At 34.2% G+C, this 22,624-nt stretch overlaps 2 protein-coding genes across 2 annotated transcripts in view; both read left to right on the top strand.

Annotated features, from left to right (window-relative positions):
- The window catches only part of LOC127841911 (syntaxin-12-like), a 9,955-nt gene extending 5,726 nt beyond the window's left edge, over positions 1 to 4,229 (top strand). The window contains exons 7-10 of the mRNA XM_052371030.1: positions 210 to 294; positions 2,071 to 2,143; positions 3,571 to 3,653; positions 4,003 to 4,229. Of these exons, the coding sequence (XP_052226990.1) occupies positions 210 to 294; positions 2,071 to 2,143; positions 3,571 to 3,653; positions 4,003 to 4,101 (340 nt within the window). The 3' untranslated portion in view covers positions 4,102 to 4,229. The remainder of the gene's footprint in view (positions 1 to 209; positions 295 to 2,070; positions 2,144 to 3,570; positions 3,654 to 4,002) is intronic.
- Positions 4,230 to 8,449: 4,220 nt separating this feature from the next.
- On the top strand, positions 8,450 to 22,006 carry LOC127842165 (inactive pancreatic lipase-related protein 1-like). The gene is made up of 7 exons (XM_052371518.1): positions 8,450 to 8,814; positions 9,503 to 9,612; positions 10,796 to 10,981; positions 16,144 to 18,696; positions 19,024 to 19,146; positions 21,234 to 21,470; positions 21,618 to 22,006. Exons 1-4 carry the CDS (start codon positions 8,754 to 8,756, stop codon positions 16,426 to 16,428), a joined length of 642 nt encoding a protein of 213 aa, XP_052227478.1. The 5' UTR covers positions 8,450 to 8,753; the 3' UTR covers positions 16,429 to 18,696; positions 19,024 to 19,146; positions 21,234 to 21,470; positions 21,618 to 22,006.
- Positions 22,007 to 22,624: the final 618 nt, after the last annotated feature.

Below are 22,624 nucleotides of genomic sequence, written 5' to 3'. Positions count from 1 at the left end.
GTTTCGTGTAAAAAAGATATGTAGTTTTCATTATTTTGACTTTATATCAATATTTATTTGACCTTAATTTTCTTGTTCATTAACATTAAGTTGGTATTATGATTCATGTATATGTGTATGTTTTTACATACCGTTTCATGTATGTGATACCTCAGCTGGCATCAAGTGTTGTCTGCATCCACATTAATCTGATGTTATTTTTCGTTAAGACAAGAAGTGCAATTGCAAACGATGCAAGCCAAAGTCGATTTAGACCTTATACGAGATCGTGAAGCAGAACTAAAACAACTAGAGGTAAAAGAAATTTACGAGTGTCGCCCAGTTTATATTTGAACAAAATTAATTGCGCATAATAAGAATTTCAGCAATACATTTAATAGCGTTCAATATGCGATCCATGGTATGCGTAAATAATCTGAAACCTGTTTGGCAACGATACAAGAGTCTTATTAATGATATTTTAGTCCTGTTTTCTTCACTCGTCCTTTAGGAATTTATAAGACATATAACAGAGTTTACGTTGGTCGTCTGTAGATAGCGTTTAAGAATAACACATATACAAAAGGTCATTGGAGAAGCATCCAGAGACTTCGGCTTACATTCGTCACGGTTTATAAAGCTACGCTGTTCTTAAGAAATTGGAGTGTATGTTAAGATATGTGACTTGAAAGAATGTCCTGATTAATACCATATGACTTACGACCGTCTGGAAACGTTTTTGGAGGTCATTTCGAAGAAACGGCTTTAATACCTCATTGATATAGAACTTGCTGTATATCTTAGTTCCTTTGTTGATAAAGCGAGTCTATGTATTTTCTTTATAAGAGACACCGGCCAAAGCCAAGGAACCCTTTGCGAAACGTTCTGCTTAACGAGCTAAAGTTTGTCGCTTACAATTTCGCCTTTTTCTCATGTCGCAATTTTAGCGTCGCCCGTACAAGCCATCTAAATAGAACATTGCCTCATCAGAAGTAACAATGTTTTTTATCGTCCACCACTTAACTTCAATATCTAGCCCTCCTTTTCTTAATTTGCGCCATGTTAAGCTGATGGGCTTTACATTTTTGTCTTAGTTATGATTCAAATGTTTTGGTGAACATTTTATCTTCTGTTTCCTAAGAGATACCTATCATAGACGACATCTCACGTTTGGTCGGTGGATTATATTAGGCGGTCACATGATTGAATTTTCTGATGATGTGACAATTTTGCCACATTTGGCGATATCTTAACTATGGCATAGCAAGGCCAGAATTGATATGTTGGTGTTGATGTCTAATATTATCACGAATGTTCTTGATTGAGCCCAAAGAAAATGAATCACCGACTGCTTTCAACTCATTTTTAGTATGTGTTATACGAGCATATAGTCATTAAAAGTCCAACAGCTACCCCTTTCCACTGTATGCCTAATTGTTCAATGCACCATGCTATAAATGACGAATTGCAATTTTGAAACATCAAGCTTATGAGTGTTCATGATAAAGAAAAAAGCATATTGCAAGTTTGCACTCGGTACTGTCTAATCGTGAAATAAGATTTTTTCAAATATAATATGGGCGCCTCTCGTGTGACACATACAAAATAATATCAGTCAAACATCTTAATATGTTAATGCAACATTTGCATCGATAATGCTGATTGAACGCATAACGTACCCTGTATTTGTACCTTGTGTTTGAAGATGGCAAAAGAGCTTCAAAGATCATTGAATAAATGATAGGTATTTGACAGCTTAGTACTGTAACGATCTTGCCCTGTCATATTGATATGCCATCCCATGTGTGATATGACTCGAATAATTAACCCTATTTTATTCTTAATTGATGTAAACCTTAAGTTGGTATTACATTTCATACATATGAACAAAAAGTAAAGATTTCGATTCATGTATATGAATGTTTAGTTGACACCGTGTCTCATGTTTTTGAGAATTAGGTTATCAATTTTGTAATTATGTTTGCAACTTAATGATGCCATTTGCAGAAAATTTATTTATTGTTAGTTTTGGATTGTTTTATACCATGTACAACTTAAGTTTTATCGTGTAGTTCTATATTCCCTCTGCAGCAAGATATTCAAGACATTGCCTGTATTTTCCGAGATCTGAACGAAATGGTCGTGGAACAAGGGGAGGACATAAGTGCGTATTTCGTCTGAAAATTACATTGTTTTCATATTGCTTGCTCTTTATTCCATCTAGCATTATATTATGTTATTACTTTTTTGAAAATCAAATCAACTTTGTACTTGAACACATATTTATAATTGACCATGTCTGTGGAAACCTGGCTAAATGCTTTTGCATAGATAATCGCCCAAGATGAGCCTACACAGTCCGCACATGCTCACCTATGACAACATGTTCCGGCATACTGGACTATGTTTTAGATGAGATTTCATTTTCAAGAAACATGTTCACAAAAGTGTAGAGTGTCATTCCTGATAAGCCCATGCGGACTACACAGGCTAATATGGGACAAGACTATGCGCACATGCTTCAGGTCCGGTTTACCAGAGACCGGCTCGCATACACACAAAATGTATTGTCTCATGTCGGATTCACTAAGAATCTTCCGCAAATAAAGTGTATTACTATATGCTTACATACAACAAGCTATTAACGGACTTCTTAAAGTATCATCATATAAAGAATGTATCAACAACTAAGTTTACAATATTTCCCAGACGTTGTCCCGTTTTCAAATTCACATTAAAAATTAAATAACTCTGCGTTTATGTTTTCTCATAGTGACTATTATTAACGGTGTGAAACATATTTTTGAGTTTTAGCTTTCTTTTATTTACGTTTTGACTTTGATGCCTCCATCAAAGTTTGGAACTATATTATATTATTATTATATACTATCAATTCTTTACGGCATATTTATGTCTTAATTGCAACAACTGTAGTTGCCGCCTAAATTACCGCAGTGTTTTCTCAATATATGTATCTCTACAATTGGAAGTGATGAACAGGTAAATTATATGCACATACTATATCATATGAATACATGAATTATGAGTTGAAATGTCTACCTTTTAGTTGACGTTTATATTATTGATCACACTCGATAATGACTGAAGTCCTTAATTTATTTAAATAGATTGTATGAAACGGAACTCGTGTCAGACCACTCTTCTCTAAAATTTTTAAACATATTTTTATCATGCGTTTACTATAGGAAATGAATTTCAAATCGATTACTCATGTAGTTTCGTAGTAGAACTTCCCATACGTTGAAAACAAAATCGTATTCAGAAATTTTAAATGATTGTATTCAACAAACGGTCATGAACGACCCCTTATTATAAATGTCCTTTGTACACTGTAATTTGTACCTCGTTTCGAGTACGTTTTCTTTCGTCTTAACTTGACAGTTGCATGAACATAAAATTATGAATTATTTCTCGACATTTTATGCAGAACAAATCTTATACTTAACTAAATAAGTTCATAGTTGTGAGTTCAAATGTGTGTCAATGAATACAAATGATTTCACTTTAATCTTAAGGAATCATTTGCCGGTGAGATGAATTGTCGAAATTATATGACTTTTGATTTTGCAGGCAAAGCAGAGGAAAATATAGATGCTGCCGTAGTCCACATTGAAGATGCAAAACAGGAACTAGTAGTTGCAGTACACTATCAGGTAAACCGAATTGTTTCTTTTTTTTTAAATCTTTTTTTTTGTTGTATAATGGTTCTTTCGTAAACAAAACTGTATGAGTTTCTTTTTCAGATCTTCTGTTCTTTTATTAAAAATATAAAATCTGCAATCAACATAATTGTTTGTGTTTTGAAAAACATAGTAAAAGGATATTACAAAAATAATAATAGTTTGATCGATAGTAAAAATTTAGAGGGCTTATTATACCCTTAATATACAATGTACATTCACCAAGTTTAAGAAAATAAAGTATCATCACATATGTATAATGAAAACATATTAAAAATGTTACAAAACAATTACAATAATAAATGTGTAATGTTCTCCACAGAAAAAGAGCCGGAGGAAGATGTTTATCGTAGCGGCAGTTGTTGTGGTGCTGATTATTATCGTGATCGTGGTGGTTGTTATTACGACGATAAAAAAATAACTTTCCGGTGTATGTGAAACTACTTGAAGCAATTGCTGGTTTTGTGGGCATCTTTCATGTATTAAATAATTTATTTAAAATGTTAAGCATGTGTGTTTTCGTAATTCATAAAGAAAATGATATACGTATTTCGCCTTGTGTTGCTTTTTAACTAAACAAAGAAATCTTTTATATACAGAGAAATAACTTCGGAGCTGTTCAAACTTTTGAACCTTTAATTGCCTCTGTATACATGCCACGACTCTTCCTATGTAAGGAATATGTTTTCCAACTGAAGTTTTCTATTTATTCTATCAACAGAGAAGAGTAGGATGTATGCTTATACCCTCAAAAAGAAGTTCAAACATGCATTCTCGTCAATAAAGTCGCCTTATTGGTTAGGTCTATTAGTTTTCTTTATCTGTATTGGTCTCCCTATCAATAATAGGTCAATGGAAATTAAATTCCTCAAACTAATAACAAGCAAATATATTTTTGCCTGGATGTAAATAAAGACATGTTTGGGTCAGAGTTGTTTTATCGTTCAAGAAATTACTTGAGTGTTTGATATGCTCTATAAACTCGAATGATATCACAGTTTACAGACTGCCAACTTTACTTTACGGTAAAATATTTTACTGCAAATAGCAAGATATGTGTTGTCTTTAACCTTTTATTTCATAAGTAATATCTATAAGCATCATTTCAATTTTTTTCTATAACTTAACTTAGAATGATTGTTGTTATTTCGAACCTGATGATCATCTTAAACAAAAATAATTCGTGACACGTTGAAACCATGTTTTTGGTATTAATGCTGTCAAACGGATGACGCGATGTTATGATTATTTATCAAACATACACGTTTTTTAACGATCAACACGTTACATGACGCGTTCAATAGCCGTTTATTTTTTGTCGAAAACCTAGAACTGTAACAAAGAATAGTACGTGATGGTACAACAGTGCAAATGGCTATATCAAATATTGAAACATACACGTAACTGAGGTATCAACATTACTTAATTTGTTGAAGTGTTGAATTTAGAAATGGTTATATATTGTCCACAACAAAATAATATTGCGTTACACTGTATTTCTGCTTTCAATAATCACAAAAACAATGAGGTTAACATGCAAACTATGTGTTTTATGTCAAACTCGCAAATGTGTCCATACACAAATCTGTATCACTGACATCAACAGAAATATAAATGAATCGCTTATATTATATGTTTATTGCGTTTGAAATAAAAATGTTATCCATACTTTTGTGACAGTCCACAAAGATTACGAAATTAACAAGTTTGCATTTTCTCAAACTAATTATCTAATTTATAAATGTATACACTTAACGTCATCAAGGTCAGGAAATCTTACGTAAGCTTTGTCACAATACACATCTACGAGAAGAAAAACAACATTCCATTGATAGGCAACATTTTGATGGAGAATCTTTGAAACAAGAGTCATATCTTTAAATGCATGTAAAATATGGATCTGAGACTCGCAATTAAGGCATCCAATGGCGTGAAAAAAAACAACACGGTACAATATTTGTGCCAGTAATGTTAGCGTTGATGAACTTTCTTTACCAAAATTAAGTACAGTTATACGGAAAAGGTTGATCTAGATGATAAATTGAAGAACATACAGATTGAAAATTCTGAAAGTATGTCGCATTATTTAAGAAATTCATGATGCATGATAACGAAACCGACATAACAAAAACAAGGGCACGTATTATTACTATAATCATTTAAGTGTCTACTGTGACCTTTATCTGAAAGTGTGCAACATGGTTGCTGCACACGACACATCTTATTGATAAGGATATATTTTATGCCCCATTTGTTTGACATACATTCATCTACGACCAGTTAGTGACAGGATACTTCATATTGAAGTGTCTCGCCGCCCCTAATAAGGACGTCGGTCAGTACATTAATCGTGTCTTCCGGCTCTGTTAACTTTGCGTGAACCTTCCCGTGACTGTGTATTTCTATTATGTTCCTCGTTACACGCTAGCTGCCTGGCTTTCAAGAAAATTGTATTTCTGCGTTAGTAAATACTTGAAAAAAAATCAATATTTGCCGTAAACAGATTGATTTTGTATATAAACACAATTTTCTGGTTTAATTAAACATTTATATATATATTTCTCTTTGTTCAGGTTCCATATGAGCTTTCTTGCGATAGTGTTCGATACGTGGTGAAATAATACGATTGAATTCAGCTGGTGTTATTATGCACATTGTTTATGTTTGTGCCATTAAGCAAAGTGTCCAGTATATGATTCTTTTAACATATACTATTGTTTAAAATCTTTTTATAACATCAAACAAATTTGTAAAAGAAGTCACGTTATACGGCAATTTGTTATCCATGTTACTTTACTTTTTTATGTTACAAAGAAGGCACTATGTGCATTCCTACTGATAACTTGGTAAGTATAAAATGTTTGAAACAGAAACGCACACTTGCTCTTTTCTGAAAAAAAAAAGATTTTGCAATATATCTAAGTGGATTTCTTGTATGTATGTTTCTCACTGTGAAACCCTGGGGCAGTATAGTGTCTAATACCGGTAAAGATAGTGCTATCTGAATGTTATGTCGAATCCATTGTAGGGCATTAATGTTTTCCTATAATGTTCGAAGAATCTAGGGTCCAAAAGTTGTTTCAGAAGCGACAAAACAACACTCTGGGATTCGGGCGTCACGAAACCGATCATTAATCTATCAGTTATTAATAAAGAGTTAATCTGAAATGTCTATATTAATTAAACGCTGTTTGTCTTTTTTTAAGATTTCTACAGAGACAAAAATTTGAAGAAAACAATACAGACTGGATATCAACTGCCTATGAGTCAAGTAAATCAATGCCTTTACATAATCGTTTTTTATCTAAAACTCACTAAAAACATAATATTATGACAGTACAATTAACGATAATTAAAGTGTGTTTGTGTCTGGAAAATCGTAAACATTATATTTCATGAAGACCATAAATACATGTTTATTGGAAATATATAAAAATATCAAATAAGTTAATATGTCAGAGAAAATGCACTACTTTGAACATTTCTAATATAAACTTTGATTTGTGGAATAATATAACAATATATTCGTTTCAATTAGTTTTTAACAGTATCGCGACATCTTGGAATATATCGAATTTAACTGGTGTTTATATATACTATATATATTGCTTACTAAAAACAATGTTTGACTGTTAAAATAGTGTATCTAAGATGAGGACACTGCATCGCAACCTTCACAAACGTATGAATAAGAAACTCCTTATGGGTCCATGTGTATCAACCATCTCGATTAATAGTATGCAAGGTTTCGCGGACTGAGATAACTGAACTATATAAAAGACTACAACTGTTCTATTTGTCTGGGGGATTGAATGACTAACCTGTCTACAAAGGGATTTGGCCTGCTTTTGGCATTCTAGGCAAATCTTGAACCGTGGTCCTTTCTTCGTTATATTTACACACGGAGTGTATATTTCGGACATTCCCAACTTTGAATATCGGGCACCGCCGCATTTCGTACTTTTCGGCGGTGAACCATGTCGTATGCTTATTTGCGTCCATTTTGCAACAACTATACTTGTTATGAAAATAATCACTGACAGTTGCGTAGTTGTAATAAGAGAGTGCAACTAACATTTGTTTTATTTCAGAAACTTTATGAACCAATGTCCAACCAATTCACTGATGATTTATTTTATTGTGTTCATGCAAGTTTGCAAACGAATTAATACACAGAAAATCAAGCAATACTACATCTAGTATTGATAATTACCAACCACACAACAGAAACAAAAACATTACTAACGTTGCACATATTGCGTTGTATTTATTATGCATTGAATAAATCACGTATCCCGAATTCCACCTCTTTGGCACAGTTCCGGAAAATATATAAAAGGGATAAGTTATATGTATTGTATGGAGATATAGTCGTTAGTGCAATATTAGTTTGAAGTATGCACAATGCCCAAAGGAATGCACTTTACCAGAATGTTTTTCTGACCCTTGAGTTTCAAAGGCTAGACCAATAAAAACCAATTTGTGTTCTTAGCTCTTCTTTAGAAGTTGTATTGGCTTATTTTCCATCCACAAACAAAAACCGTTGAAACCAGAGCTTACTGACCGTGTACATAGCAATGTACACTCTAAATGAACGGAGCCGATTATGGACCTGCTTTCGATAAGACACCTTAACGTGTATAAATGTCAAAATGTTATTTACAACATTATTCATGTGCATAGGATGGTTTAATGTTCCTGGTATCGAACTACAAACTTCCTTTTTATTTGACGAGTGCACTTAACAAAACTTCCTGTATTTGTGTTAAACTCGACTCAATAAGGATGTGTTTATACAATAATTTCCCTTTACATTGCGATAGCTATTATTTAAACATAACTAATGCTTTATTAATTATTTATTAAAAGAAATTCTACACGAGCGAGTTTGAACATAAGTCATTAAAATTGGACTAGCAAATGTTCGCCCGAAGTTCCAACTTTTAAAACTTGACCTGGCACGGTGTGTCTTCGTGAACTGTGTTAAACGGACTAGCGACTGCTTATCATTTGCACGGGTTCGATATATATGTCTGGCTGTGTGGTCCACATTTAAGTGAGTCTACATTACAAATGAGGATTGCAAATATGATTTTGCCGACACTTTTGTTGTGTCAGATTTCAACTTTGACAGGTATGTTAGAAAATTAGCCATATTTATTGTGTTGACAAGTTTTAAAATTTCTTTGAAACAGTTTCCCAAATAGTGAATCGCTTATTGTTCTAATTATCATAGTTTCAATGTTATAGTACGTTCATTTGTGCTACTGTTAAAGTAAATGCCACTACCACCTATATCATAATTATCGCCGGAAAAACTTCCAACGGCACAAAATTACTAAAAAATGCAACAACTTCTACCGCATTTTTACTGTATTTTACGTAAGACCACTGCGGTCACTTAAACTGCTACTCCCACTACTTACTTTAACACGATGGCCAATCTCATCATTTTAAGTACAGTTTCTACCACCACGTTTACTGACGCATAATTGCCTATCTATACCCGCCGATAATATAACAACCTTAACCGCCCATTTAGCTGTTACTGAACTTATGATTTGTTTAGTTAACATTTGATTGATGGTACCATCATACGATTGTAAATACATTTCATACACATCCCTCATTCATAATCATATGTTGGTTCAATATGAATAAAATAAACTTAAAATGGCGTAGTGTCGCTATAACGCGACGCCACACTAATTCTAACCTATAAAGTACAACAATTTACATCTGCGAACCCGAGTACAATAAATTAAGAGTTATGTGTGAAAAAAAGACATCCAACCTGAGTTCACCGTCTTCTTTCATGTTAGCCTTATTTTGGAGCAACAAGGTCTGCTACAAGAATGTCGGGTGCTTCGAGAACAGCAATCCCTTTGATAATACCCTTGGCCAGCTTCCCGACTCCCCAGACAACATAAAGGTTTGCATAGCTCTGATAACGCTTACATCCAGACAACATAAAGGTTTGCATAGCTCTGATAACGCTTACATCCAGACAACATAAAGGTTTGCATAGCTCTGATAACGCTTACATCTACTAACGATTGATACATGTTGTTAAAAGTGTGAAATAAAGAGCATATTCTAGTCTGCACATACAGTGGTTCATGTTTTGTGACATTACTGGTGCATTTGTAGCCCGTTTTGTTATTCACTTGCATAAACAACATAGCAAATTAAACTAAAAATGCGATTTGTACGTTTGCAGTTGTTTGTCAAATAATGTAGAAGTTATCCTTTAGTTTAGTTAAAACCTGTTTATTTTAGCTTGATTGCATCGAAAGCCTCATGCATATTGAAACGCTCTCGAGTCCGTTTCCTGGGCCTATAACCAGTTATCGGTGTCTTTGGAGGAAATCTAAAGAACGCTCCCATAGTGGGGATCGAACCCATGACCACCCGGTCGCTAGGCAGACACCTTATACCTTACACCACGGCGACCTTAATCCTTTTGCATAATGTAAAATATTATTGCGCATGTGTTGAAGCTCTATGCTTACTAATTGCAAGCGTAATGTAGTATATATTTAAATAGGTCATTTTTGAGTCGTGGGTGTATGTTTCATAGCATAAAGTTATATGAAGCAAGCAACTACATGTACACATTTCATGTAAAAATGTAGGCTTTTTGCCGAGTTAAATGTAGATAAGTAAAACAATTTAAAAAATATGTATAACCTTCGTGATACGTCTCGCTGAACCAAGTTGTTTATTAGTAACACATGTGCTCACAATTCAAAGGCGAGGTCGGAAGGAATTTATTAATGACCAATTCAATTGTAATATTGGGGGGAGTCTTGCAGACGGCTCGACTCTCGGGACGTGTATTGTTGGTGGCTAAAGGTTGGACATACTTAGTGGTTGTGGCAAAATACGCGACTCGCAGAGGATGGTTAAAAAAAAATCGACTTGCAGTGTGGGTGGGGGCTAAAGACTTGACTTGAACTTTCTGGAACAGGTTTTAACCAACCGAGCAGTTTCGGATCCGTCTGTACGCTTACTATGAATATTACTGTGAACATAAAATTTCGACATATATATACAAATAAATTGTATATTTTTATGTATTTGGACGGACAAGCAATCGTTTTATTATATTGCAGGTAAAGGTGTACTTATGGACGCGGGAGAACCCAGAAATAGCATCGCAGCTCTTCTACGACAACACCCAAAGTATCGCCGATTCGAATTTCGATGCTAGTCGGCCAACGAAAATACTTATCCATGGGTTCATGAGCAGCAAAGATGAACCGGTAATTGCCAATCTGTCGGTGGCCTTGATCAAACAAGTGAGTAACGCATAATCATTTTTTAAATAAAAAGACATGCAATTTCTTTCTAAAAAAAATGGAAGCTCGATGCAAAAATAAATTACTAGATCCATTTACATACATACTTTGTGGCATTAATATCTAAAGATAAATCTTTGTCAATGTTTATTGTGATAATTATGCACCAGGAGCACTCAATGTCAATAAGCACTGTGCAAACTTTTCAATTTTATGGTTTGCAAACTTTCAACAATACTTAAATTCACAATAACGGAGCAAGCCTTTGGAGCTAATATTTCTATTATTATTTACATAAATTGTTAAAACAAAGTGATGAAAAAATGTACCATACATAAACACACTGAAACTGAAGAAAAACTGGGCACTATTACTTATTGTTATGAACTAAACGTGTTCATAATGAAATACCTATTTAATTTAGCCTGGGTATGGCCTATTAATATACTTAGCTTCAATGTATTTGGTTTATGTTGACCAACACATACACACTCATGTCGAGATACCGTCCCTGCATTATTCTGATTAAATTCAATAAAAGACGAAGTACTAGTTATAAACCTTCTCGCGCATGCTAATTTATAAATATTTGAAATGTGGTTGCGTTTTATTGAAAACTATTTACAAGATAAGTATTGATGAAAAGCATCAAAGGGCGTCGGAAATTTCAGTGTAAAAGGCAATCAATGAAGTTACATGGAACGATTTTTTTCTACTGTAAATATTAATATATTTGCCGATTATTTTAAACAAAATAGAAAAACATACTGGTATAACCATTATCTATGATTTTGTGTTATAACCTCCAAATAACGATTATCTATTATGTTGTGTTATAACCCCCAAATAACCATTATATATGATTTTGTGTTGTAACCCCCAAATATTTCATAGTTCATTTTATTTACATTGGTTTCCTTTTTTTTACTGGCATCCGTGTGCAGTTTTCATTTATGGAACAGAACTGTGTAGGTTTAAAAAAATCTGCTTCATCTTGTAAGCGTAATTTCATATTTTTCTCAACTTCAAGGGAAGATGATTGTGAACTTATACTTACGTTGCTCATGTACGATAGGGGTTGAGTAATCATTGATATGAAAACACTGTAAAAGTTTTAATGTGTTTACGAACCCCCACCCCCACCCTCTCACACATATATTTCATGGGCATAATAAAAACAAATAATGGTTACAATAAAACAGCATATTTATTTGAACTAAAATGTCTACATCAAAACAAAAAGTTAACATAGAACACAAATAAAACAATTTTATTCTACTGGGGCTCGAACCTTGGACCTCTCACATGTGAAGCCAGCGTGTAACCACTACACTACGGAACCGCTTAAAAAAACACCTTCTAACTAAGATATTAATAAGTTACTGTAGTGTACGGTTATCAATAAAGCAATAAGCCGTGTAATCGCTGTCGTCTTGTAAAATTGAAGAAAATACGCGTTCCCCAAAACTCGAACAATGTAAGTCTGCGCTTTTGTTAGGAAAACCACAAAATGAATATATATTGATTATGTTTTGTTTTTATACACAACTAGAAAGCTTCACCGGTTCGCTTATTTGCCCAGTCCCTGTGATCTTTATTTATTGTACAGTCCCTATGATCAGTTATTAATTAAAAGAATTAGCTTTGCATTATTGGCAATAAATGTAATAGGCACAAAAAGGCAAAAAATAGAACTACTGTTCAAGGGGCCGTCCAACAGATTTTGGCATGTATTGAAGCTTGTCATTAAATGCTTTATATTGATAAATTTAAACATTTGAACTAAAAATCTCCGGTAAAAAATAACAAGAATACGAAAAATGGAAAAAGTAACCGTCAACAGGGCTCTAACCACTGACCCCTGGAGTCCTAGAGTAAAAAGCCTCCCGCTTAGACCACTCGACAATCCACGCTCATGTTACGAGCGGTTGTATTTTTTAGCTATATAAGCAATCCTCGTAGTTTCCCAAAATATCGTTTGGCGTCGATACGACGCTTTATCTGTTGGACGGCCCCATTAAGTCTGCGACAAAACTTGTTTATTTAAAGATTTCCTAACGAATTCATTGACTACTTCGCTTCCGTAAAATTGTAATTGTATTGTTTCTTTTTTTTTCAAAAGGTGAAGAATTACGGATGTTCGTTTTCGGTACGGATAATAATGTCCGTGTTTATTTCTTTTCTTTTTTTTTTTGGGGGGGGGGGGGGGGGGTTCAGATAAGTTGTGTTCGTGTTGTGTTGAGGTCAAGGTCATCACTGGAGGGATGTGCAGATAATTTTGCTCTCCAAAATTTCATTAAAATACATGTTTATAGTGATAAAAAAAGTGAGAAATTATAGTACAACATGTTCATAATTGTGTTTTGATCGTTGTGACAAAGTGACATCCAGGAATTGTAATGTGATACAAAGCAGTTTGGAAATGTTTACAACAAAGGATTAAACAAAGGATTTTGCATATTTGTATGTGATAGGTGTTTGAATTGTAAAACACATGCATTTTAGAAAACCCCTGTGCATGGACTCTAAATGGGGATTATAAGGATTATAACTGTGTCAAATCTGAGTGTCAATTATTAGAGGTGTTGTCTGTAGAACACTGGAGAAAATAACTGTGTCAAATCTGAGTGTCAATTATTAGATGTGTTGTCTGTAGAACACTGGAGAAAATAACTGTGTCAAATCTGAGTGTCAATTATTAGATGTGTTGTCTGTAGAACACTGGAGAAAATAACTGTGTCAAATCTGAGTGTCAATTATTAGATGTGTTGTCTGTAGAACACTGGAGAAAATAACTGTGTCAAATCTGAGTGTCAATTATTAGATGTGTTGTCTGTAGAACACTGGAGAAAATAACTGTGTCAAATCTGAGTGTCAATTATTAGATGTGTTGTCTGTAGAACACTGGAGAAAATAACTGTGTCAAATCTGAGTGTCAATTATTAGATGTGTTGTCTGTAGAACACTGGAGAAAATAACTGTGTCAAATCTGAGTGTCAATTATTAGATGTGTTGTCTGTAGAACACTGGAGAAAATAACTGTGTCAAATCTGAGTGTCAATTATTAGATGTGTTGTCTGTAGAACACTGGAGAAAATAACTGTGTCAAATCTGAGTGTCAATTATTAGATGTGTTGTCTGTAGAACACTGGAGAAAATAACTGTGTCAAATCTGAGTGTCAATTATTAGATGTGTTGTCTGTAGAACACTGGAGAAAATAACTGTGTCAAATCTGAGTGTCAATTATTAGATGTGTTGTCTGTAGAACACTGGAGAAAATAACTGTGTCAAATCTGAGTGTCAATTATTAGATGTGTTGTCTGTAGAACACTGGAGAAAATAACTGTGTCAAATCTGAGTGTCAATTATTAGATGTGTTGTCTGTAGAACACTGGAGAAAATAACTGTGTCAAATCTGAGTGTCAATTATTAGATGTGTTGTCTGTAGAACACTGGAGAAAATACTGTAGTTGTTCATAAACACGATGAGCAATAATACAACAAAAAACCAGCCTAAGCTTAACTTCACAGGAACAAAACCGCAAACAAAGCCGGCTGTCAAAAAATATAGGCCAGATACTAGTGAAAATAGCAATTCAAGCATGGATGAACTCAATACACGCATACAGAACAATGATGTCCCACAACACCTTTCAATCATTGTTTTGTAGTTAATGCTATTCTACACTATTTTCTTTCATTTGTTTGTTTACATTATTTGTTACTGGCTGTTGAGAAGTTTACTTTCATGGTAACATTTACTTGCATGATTTGTCCATGGACAATGTAGGATAATGTTCATTGGAGTTGTTTCTTCAAATAGAGGGCTGTTTACAAAATACACACATATTCGCGTACTTTACGATATAATTAAATGGCATTCCACTTTGAGAAAACTTAATCGTAAAAACCTTTTAACAGGTAATATACCTACAAATAAACATTATGTGTTTAAAAATCGCAAAAGCGATGTAGTACATATTTCAAGTAAAACATAACACACAGCATATTTTTATAGACAACCCACATCTTGAGTATAAGGCAATTGACATGAATGTGAGAAGTGCAGTTTTCACAAAAAAACATGGAAATCATTGAAAACAAGAATGTAGGTCACCGTTATAAAATACAAGTAATCACATCCAATGTTCATGAATATTGTTAAATGGGATATCGTTGATATTAATGTAGATTCTTACCCAAAACCAGTTCTTAACTGCAAAACATATACAAATTTAAATAGTTCTTTCAACGCTTGTTGTTGAAATGTTGTATGATATGCTTAATGGACAAGACTGATATTTTCAATAATACAAATATGCAACTAAGTTGTACAATATAACTTGGCATTCCCATTGATTTCAATCTATAATTATTTGACTATAAATACATTGTATGATTTGGATGCCTAAGTAAAGAAATTCTATATTCTATTCTGTATTTAAAAGGGTATTACTTGGTATGATTTTGATGCCTAAGTAAAGAAATTTTATATTCTATTTTGTATTTAAAAAGGTATTACTTGGTAAGATGGCAACAATACTTGCATTCATGTATTTATTATAGGAAAAACACATTCATGTTTCACTTATGATGTCAGTGTCTGTCTATAAGTTTATGTAAGTTTGAACATGTATAATATACACATATATGTTATTATAATATCTTTGTTTAATCTTCTTTTTGCATGGCACTGATTTTGAGCTGTGTTTTATCTGCTTTTTTGTTGTCGTTTGTTACTGTGTTTATACTCTTACCAGAATGCATTCTATATTATCTGAAATATTGATTTAGATAACTAAATACTGACTAATTTTATTTACATATTAAACAACATATATATATATATATATATATATATATATATATATATATATATATATATTCATTTATAGTGGCGACACAACAAGCTGGGGGTACGAGTCACTTGACCGATAAGTTGGCCATCATGCATTATTTTAGAGCAAACTGCCCTTTTAGCATTTATTTCAACGTCGGTTGTCTTTTGTATAGAAATTTCTTGTTTCAATTCTATCTCATATTTTAGCTTTATATTCGTTCTTGTTCTAAATTATACACACACATGCAAACCAGGTTATTCAACAAATTGTTATTACAACCTTATAATGTAAAAAACATGTTTACAATTTAATTTCTTCAGGGCGATTACAACATCATCGGCATAGACTGGTCTGCAGGCTCAAGGCAGTTCTATCCAAAGGCCGTGTCTAACACCCGAGTCGTGGGTGCGATCGTTTCCCGCCTGGTGCAGACCTTGCAGACGGATTTCAGCCTCAAGCTCTCCGATCTTCACATTATAGGGCATAGCCTAGGCGCCCACACTGCCGGCTATATTGGTCGCCGCGTACCGGGAATTGCGCATATCACTGGCAAGTTGTTTTTCCTCATAATTTATTTGTTTTCATTGCTGACAGTGGTAAGCTAATTGGGAATTAAATGACTTTAATGTTTAGGATTTGTATACAAAAAACATACATTTTTTACTGTTTATATTTTAAACATATTTCTTTAACCCATGGCACTTTCGTTCGTTGAAACTGGTGTGAGAGGATTCACTTCGATATTACTGTTTCTGGTTAGCGATGGTTTAATCGTGGAATCGCTGCTAGATCGACTAGCAATTCGTCCATTAAAACGCGAGTTTCACTGTTTACTGGTCTGTGTTTAAGAGACATTGTCTGTGATTGCCATTTATTGCCCCATCGTTTTATTCAAAGTACTGACAGTACTGGTGTGACGATGCTTTTGAAGAGGATTGATATAAAAGCATCCATTTAACTTTATCTACATCACTACAATTGTGTATGTGGGTACGAAAATTTTGGGTAGGAAAAAAATGGGTAGACAATTTTGGGTTCACAAATTATGCAAAAAAAAAAATTGGGTACGAAAAAAGATTTGGTAACGAAAAAAAATTTGGGAAGGGAAACAAATTGGGTACGAAAACAAATTTGGGTACGAGCAAAAATTTGGGTAGGAAAGAAAATTGGGTACGAAAAAATTTGGGTACGAAAACTGTAGGGTACGAAAAAAATGGGGTTACGGGGAAGTAGTACCCGTGGGGAACTTGATCCATTCAGCGAAACTGGGAGGCGGGTTACATTCTCGATAAAAAATAAGAAGAAATATCTTTAAAAAGATATTCGACGTTTATTTTCTGTACCACTTATCTTAAAAAATCGTTCTGTTACAGTAAAACGTTTGTGGGTTATAGCATTACGTTTCAGCATATAAATTCAAAACTTAACATGCTCTTTAATTACACCATGCTCTTTAATTTCACATGTATATCATACCAAACTTAATATTTCGTAGTTTCCTTTCCTAAGTTAATGATGCTATGTGTACGGACGTGATTTCATATGCCCATCTGCATGAACATATAATTTTTCTCTTTTGATTATTGTTTTTTTCTCTCATTCAATAAGCTTAGGCATGTTTGTTCGTTAAGTACGGCAATAATTTGATGATGATTCCCGAAAGTAGGTATGAGCACATAGTCGTAAGAGGACTTGAATACGCCCATGAACTCATGGAAGGTTAACTAAATCTCCGAGATATGACCTAATATGTGTTTCAAAACAGCAAACAATATCCAACAAACTAATGAATTATCAAACATAGTATGTGCACTGATGTGGCTGTGTAATTTCTGTTTGAAAAGTTTATTAAATATGCAAAATGAGAAAGCACGCATAAAAGCGAGTTTCACAGATGTTATACGGCTATTATGCTGTTTATAAACCATAGTCGCTACAACGTTTACAAATGACAGGTTCGAAATAATTCGTTTTCTTTACACTCCTGATCGCGTTGAAAGTAAATTGTACACGTTTTAATTCGTAATTAATTTACTGAATCACGACAAATGTCAAATACAATACAGAAAATGCATAGTTGTTTCATTGATCTATAAACACATAATGGATTGAATATAACTGATTTTAAAATAACGTTTTCAAACTATTATCAAATCTTTTTCCCAGAATATGCTGTCCTATTTATAGCTGAGCTTCCTTTACATTTATCAATGATAATCAGCGAGGTATGCCGATTAGAAAAATCTCAATCGGACTGGCTCGGTCTTTTACATAGGTCGCCATTGTGAATAATTTTTCATGTTATGAAAACTTAGACGAGCTGCTTCGCAGCATCGTCAAAAATAACATAACGAGAAAGACGTGCATACATGAATTACTTTCTTTATCACCAATTGTTGGATACAAATTAAATATTAGAAGAGTATTGTTGTAACAATTACTTACAAAACATCAAATGAGCCAAAACATAATGCGCGAAAAGTGCTAAATTTCCTAAAAGTAAGTCATTATTACGTTGATTTCTCGTACATACGCATTCCACTACTTTCACTTAATTCTAGTATTACGTAGTAAATTGAATTCCAATCGACCTGTTTAAATTGTGTATTTATACTCGTATGCACAGTTAATTAACTTTGTTTTTCTTTGTTATTAATCGCGAGTACGTTTGATTGCGTACAAACCTGAATCGTCGTCTGTCAATGTACTGATTTAATGAAATGGAGCTAAAACTTATGAAGATTTCTGCCTGGTAGGGTTAGACCCGGCTGGACCATTGTTCGCTAAGACGGACGCAGTGGTACGCCTGGATCCAACTGACGCTTTGTACGTTGACGTCATTCATTCTGACGGCGCGCCTTTCGAAGACGCCGGTAGTTTATTTTTATTACAATTGTTCGTTCCATCGTGTTGTAAATTAGTAGCTTATCGGCAAATAAACATCTATTCGGAGTTTGTGCGCATAGAAACTAAATCAAAAGCTGATGTTATGAAACATCAAACACATTATGTCCAGGACTGGTCTGTGATTACAATTCGCAACATGGGCCGTAGTATTATTTAAAAAAAAAACACGATAAAACAGTAATATTGCCACATGCTTATTACGCAGTAATATATGTTATATGTTCATTGTGTGCATAAAAGCCCACAATATTGGTTAGCTTGAATATTATTGTAAAACGATGTTTACACCCAAGGTTTCGGGACGATGTCGGCCCTCGGTCACAAGGATTTCTATCCCAACGGTGGCCAGGTGCAGAAGGGTTGTCCTCCGCCTATCAAAACAACTGTGGGCCAGATTCTAACGGGAAACATTAAGGGTAAGAACAAGTAGGATCTCAAGAAAATCATTATATGTGATTGACTTGAATCATATTTATAATTGTTTTTCAATAAGTCGACTAGATGTTAGATGAGGGAAGTTAGTAACGTGAATTTGTTTCTTACATATTTACTGGCAGAGTCATGTTAGACAACAGTGAGTTTCCAAAAGTAGCCAAGCTCTGATAGGAATACGAACACACAGGACATGTAATGGTGTCAAACTCGGCAAATAATACTGTAACAGTGTCCCTTACTACAATAATTAATCAAGATCGTGAATTCTTTTACATTTGATCACGTTGTGTTTGCTTCGGAGGCTGGTAAGGAAGTCTCTACTTCTACTTCTAACTACATCATCACCAGGGCCGTACGCAGGGATGTTCGACTGGGGGCCCAACCAGGGAGAGTGCGGGAGGGGGTTTTCCTCCCTATTGTTTTAGTTTGCACTTTTTTAAGACGAGTTGTAATACTTAACACAACTTATTTTGTAATATAAATTTATGGAATATTACAAGGAAATCAGCACCTTTCTGAAGTCTTAAGCTTTATATAGTGGCGTAAACAGCATTTTAAGAAAGTATGATATTTGATGAAGAAGGAAAGCAAACTTTGAAATTCAAAAACCTTTAAGAAATGTATCATAAAGTATAACTGACATATAACCATAATACTATTTTATCTTTGAATTCAAGCTTCCTCTAAAGTTTCAAAGTAAATTCCTAATAAAATGTTTATCATCTACTACACAGTTTTACTTTCAACAGCATCAACAGAGAGTAATCATCAAAATTGTCAACAACTGGGACACTAGATTGGACATTTAAACTTTCACTATAAAAACCGTAGGGTTGTTTACGGAACTATATTGAGTTGATTTTTGGTATGCGAGTCTACCTACATGACCGAAAGATAAAGTGTGAAAAACGTTCCGGACAATTGATATTTAGCGAAATTATGGGCCTTAGACTTAAATGTTCACTATAATAACTTTTTTTCGGAGTATTTTTTTCGCAACTCTTTCAGATATTAAGCTTATTATTATGCCCCCGGTAGGGTGGCATATGGCTGATGGACTGACCGTACGTCTGTCTGGCATTTCATTATCCAGACTTTTTTAAAACGCTATTAGATGTTGACCTGATATTTGGTGTGTGAGTCTACATACAAGACTTTCGGATGATGTTTGACTTTCTTTCTGGTTCAATGATTTTTGGCGAAGTTATGGGCCTTGGATTTTGACAAAGAAACTTGCCGGTTCAAACTAATGAATAACTTTCCATAACACCTCTCTAACTGCTTCCAACACTATTTGTTTTCACAAATTATTAACGTCAGCAATATTCAGGCCTACAGCCTCCTGTATCGTTTGCTTCCATTCGCTGCTTCTCTTTCCTTGGCCAATCAAAAAAGTGTTACATCAACCATCGATAGATGAAGGATTCAGGATCACAGGGGGAATCTACTGATGGGAGATTTATGTACAAGGTCATAAGAAAGCATTGTCTAAGGGCTTATCTCCACTGGCGAGTAGTGCAGTAGGTCCATTAATAAACAAGAAATGTGTTTGTCAGAAACACTATGTCCCCTTCTGCGCTGCTTTGATTTAATTGGTTTTTATTATTTTGACCTTTGAACTTGAAGGATGACATTGACCTTGACCTTTCACCACTCAAAATGTGCAGCTCCTTGAGATACACATGCATGCCAAAAATCAAGTTGCTATCTTAAATATTGCAAAAGTGTACATTAAATGAGCGATTTTGACCCATATATTTGACCTTTGACCTTGAAGGTTGACCTTGGCCCCATTCAACCCCTCTGCGTACGGGCCTGACATGCATGCAACGACTACGTTCACCTGGTTGTATCTATGCTATTTACAACCTACCTAACATGTACATATAGCAATATCATGTTGTGTTGTAGCCTCTCCCTTCATGCAGCAATACCATTTTGTATTATATTTTGTGTATTTAGACGATGCACATTTGTATAAGTCTTAATAAACTGTCTGTTCTGTTCTGTTCATATGCGTGTTCTTGTTTGAATAAAACGTATTTTAACAGGCATGCGGGTATTTCAGATGCGTTTAACAGCGTTTCGTGCGCACATGACCGTGCAATATGGTACTACATAGAGTCCGTGCTGACCAACGCTTGTCATTTCAACGCCCTCCGCTGCTCGTCGTGGGAAGATTTCAAGGGAGGCAACTGCGATTCTTCGGGTCCACGCACGTACGCAGAAATGGGATTCAACTCGGAAAATACGAATGCAACTGGAACTTTCTATCTGGAAACAAACGCACAATCACCATACTGTAGTAGGTTCAGTCGAAAGTGATACTTGTTTGATATTTTCTCAAATATTTGCATTTCATTCAACGAAATGTCAAAGTATTCAAATATTATCCGATATGCATACTTAAAATTATGAAAAGGTAGAGTCGTGTTTTTGTTTTCTTTTTCAGTAACGTCATAGACCAAATCAGGGGCAACAAATCGCATTTATTCAACAGAAAGAATCTTAGAGTGTTTAAAGAAAAGAACCCCCTTTGGCATTTTGCAAAAACGCACCTAAGAACTATAAATGGACGCTCTTACAATCTCTTTTAAGTCATTCAATTAAAACGAAAGGAATAAAACGATAATAAAATTGTTGTATTCAGAATTAAAAGCAAGACATATTGCAAATGCAGGAATCAGGTTTTCAACATTCAACTAATTTTTAAACTTTAATTTTAAAAATTGTGCAATCAAAGTCTAAGCATGCATAAACGGAAGTCTAAGCATGCATAAACGGTACTAACCCACTAAATGTGTGCACAATACTTTTACTAAATAAATGCTATTTAGCGGATTTATCTTTTATTTTTAGCTAAGTGACACTTTCCCGCCTGGCCGTTAATGCATGTTTGCTACTTACACGATAATTTCAGTGCAGTACCTCCGTTCGAATTTGTGTTATTTAGTGAAAGACGTTTTTAAGTGACGGTGACCTAAACACGTTTCATACACACATGCATTGAAATCAAATTACTCCATTAAAACTTTATTATTTAGCGAAAACCGATGTTCAATGTTTAGTAACCGTCATCCTGATTCGACTAGCCCAAAGTACAATTCAACGGTACGTGTACATGCATGATTATCCAAAATTCCGGCAATTAAGTTATTGAGCGGAAACCACATCTAGTCCCCCAAAATAAACACAATCACTTATTTTTTCAATTACAATAATTATTCTCCCTTCTGGTAACGTTTTTTTTTATCAACAGACTCGGCTATCAAAAAGAAATGTTTGCCACAAGAAGAGTGTATAATAGGCGGAGGTAAATATTGTGGCAGTACACTTATACGTTGATCTTAAAATTCTCTCTTGGTTATAAATCTCACTTCGTCATTAGAACCGAACAAACACGTACGAATATTATGTATTCTTAGCTTAGAAAGAAAAACTTCTTTTAGAAATTGACAA

This window comes from Dreissena polymorpha, chromosome 8 (genome assembly GCF_020536995.1).
Source record: "Dreissena polymorpha isolate Duluth1 chromosome 8, UMN_Dpol_1.0, whole genome shotgun sequence".
Classification (NCBI taxonomy): domain Eukaryota; kingdom Metazoa; phylum Mollusca; class Bivalvia; order Myida; family Dreissenidae; genus Dreissena; species Dreissena polymorpha.
Note: the sequence above shows the minus strand (reverse complement) of the source record. Positions and strands in the feature narration are given on the sequence as shown.